Raw genomic sequence first — 2,589 nt, 5'->3', positions numbered from 1 at the left:
CTATAACCCACCTAATAAGTTCTGGGCCTGCTAATTAGGGTCTCTTCCCAGTGGGACATTGCCAAAAAAACGACTAAAGGGAGGCGTCCAGGAGACATCCTAATCAGATGCCTAAACCGCCTCAGCTTGATGCAGAGGAGCAGGGATGTACCACAAGCTAACCCTCAGACTGAGCTCCTCGCCCTAAATTTAAGACACCAGGAAGGTGGTCTCCAGTCCTGTGGACCTTCTGAATAATCTGGGCAGCTGTAGTCACAGGAACATTCAGCTGATTGGGGAGGCCTTTAACATGATGTCAATCARTGTCTAAGATCTTGAGACACTCTGTCCTCAGCTTTCTGTAGTCCATGTTCAGAGTGGTACACACCTTGYTACCAAACAMCCCTGTGACTACCAGACACACTTTAAACAGGCTGACTTGATTTCAGGACACATCTGAGTCCAACKTGTCCCCATGGACWGAKTAGTTTCAATCTATTCTTGATTTACCATCCTTTTAGTGAAGAAKAGGTTTATTAGATTTTTCTTATGCAGTTGAACAAAAATCAGAACTCATGACTAATTTTCATTAGTACATTTTAAATACTAATATCTTTTTTTAATCTTGTCATTTTTATGTAATTTCATTGACTTCTCTGTGTTTTTCTTTCTTTAATGAAAGGGCACAAACAACTTTGTCCACATCTGTAACTGCATGTTCGGAATGACAAACAAMTTTTTGTTTTAAAATCAAACTTTGCCTCTCTGACTTCCCACAGATTAGACCTTCAGCGTTTGGGGAAAGAAGCTCCAATCTCAGCAAAAATGAAAAGATGGAAACAAGGAGAACAGGGGATCTGAGGTTTCAGCACACCCACCTCATTTAGGTGTTGGTGGATCTCTTATTAGACCACGCAGCAAAGAGAAGTCTGAAAATCAGGATCCAAACCAGCTTCTTCAATGGGAAAAGAAGATATTGGGCAAGAACCATGGCACACCCTCCCCACCAAGGGTCGACAACTATTTCCTGAAAACGTACAAGAATGTTTCTCCAACAAAAAAACGAGAAAACACTGAGAGGGTATCAAGCAAAATGTTGGATGAGTTGTGTGTGGGTGTAGATTGTCTGAGCWTAGCACCAGACATAAAAATGATCTTGTTAGAAAGAAGCAAGTCGGTTTGTAAAATCGAWATAACTGGTGCAGAGCCTGGACATGGATCAGGCTTTGTGTTGGTTGATAATGTTATCATGACTTGTGCTCATGTGTTRAGAGGTTTCCTGGAAGGAAAAAAGCTAAAGGAGGGCATAAAAGTTTCAGTTTTGTTTAACTTTCATGACCCTCAACCAGTCAGCAACAATTTTGTTTTTACTGTAGAGAAAATAATTGTTGCCATCAATGAGAAGCTAGACTGTGTCTTTCTGAAGCTCAAACCAAACCCCAACCAGAAAGTCCCATCAGGACTCCTGGAACAATATGGTCCAGTACCACCTGAGAATGGCAAGATCTTTATCATTGGTCACCCAAGAGGAGAAGCAAAAAAAATGAACTTRGCGTTCATCATTGAGCTTGAAAACAGAGAACAGGCGATTCGTGACCATTTATCTCCTCACAAAGACAGTATTTTTATTRGTTTATCAATTATTCAAATTATTGAGAAACAAGGCATCCAAGACATAATGATCAGTGGAGTTAAAGCAAACGAGGTAGAGACTTACAGCACTACGATGATGTTTAAAGGTGCTTCTGGCTCTCCGGTGTTAAATGCTGATGGCCAACTTACTCTGATGCACACTGGAGGATATGGTTATGGGTTTCCGCATCTGCACACTGTGTTGGAGTACGGTCAACGTCTGGACCTTATAGTTCAAGACTTGGTGTGTCAGCTGAAGGAAAGTGGAAATGTGCCACTGCTYGAAAGAATTGAGTTTGTAGCATCAAAGAATGAGCACCTTAAAAAGGTGCTTGAGGCTGGCAAATGGAAGTAGATTAGCTACCAAAGGAGTTTATGAGGAAACTCAACTRTACATTTTTTTTTACTGGTTTTAGCTTGTTTCCTGGCTTCTATATAGAACAACTTGTTTTGTAATTTGAAGCATTTTCTCTTTGTAAAAATAACATTTTGACCAAGTCAAGAGTAAATTCTTGTTTTGATTTTAGGCTACTTGTATCTTGATTCTAATAAATTTCACTGTCTGTGTAAACTTTTATACTTCTTCTATGTCTTCTTTTATACGTCTTCTTTTCTCAGTTTATTTTCTTGAAGAACATCAGGGTCAAACAATGAATGAGCATTGTGTTAGTAAAATTTGCTTTTAAAATCTCACCACCACACAAATGGATTCAAAGMTTTGTATGAAATGAAAATTAGACAAAATAAATGCATGTGAAAATTCATTAGTTGTCTTATTACAAACCTTTAGAGTGAAATCATAAATAAACACTTATGACACCATATTTGTGTAAAAACCCTGAAATAAGGTCTGGCTTTACTCATAAAATTACATAAAACTACAATTTCTGTCATGGTTGCTGCATTTGGTTTCATTTCATTGTAATGTTTGTGTTGTGTTCAGGTAAGGTTTGAAATATATATACTGTATATATACAG

The 2,589-nt window shown here is 38.4% G+C and overlaps 1 protein-coding gene across 1 annotated transcript; it reads left to right on the top strand.

Moving 5' to 3' along the window:
• The first annotated feature begins 811 nt into the window (after window positions 1-811).
• On the top strand, window positions 812-2,188 carry LOC106525016 (protein FAM111A). The gene has a single exon (XM_014019113.1). It carries the CDS (start codon window positions 1,073-1,075, stop codon window positions 1,964-1,966), a length of 894 nt encoding a protein of 297 aa, XP_013874567.1. The 5' UTR covers window positions 812-1,072; the 3' UTR covers window positions 1,967-2,188.
• The last annotated feature ends 401 nt before the right edge of the window (window positions 2,189-2,589 follow it).

This window comes from Austrofundulus limnaeus, unplaced genomic scaffold (genome assembly GCF_001266775.1).
Source record: "Austrofundulus limnaeus strain Quisiro unplaced genomic scaffold, Austrofundulus_limnaeus-1.0 Scaffold209, whole genome shotgun sequence".
NCBI classification, from domain to species: Eukaryota; Metazoa; Chordata; class Actinopteri; order Cyprinodontiformes; family Rivulidae; genus Austrofundulus; species Austrofundulus limnaeus.
Note: the sequence above shows the minus strand (reverse complement) of the source record. Positions and strands in the feature narration are given on the sequence as shown.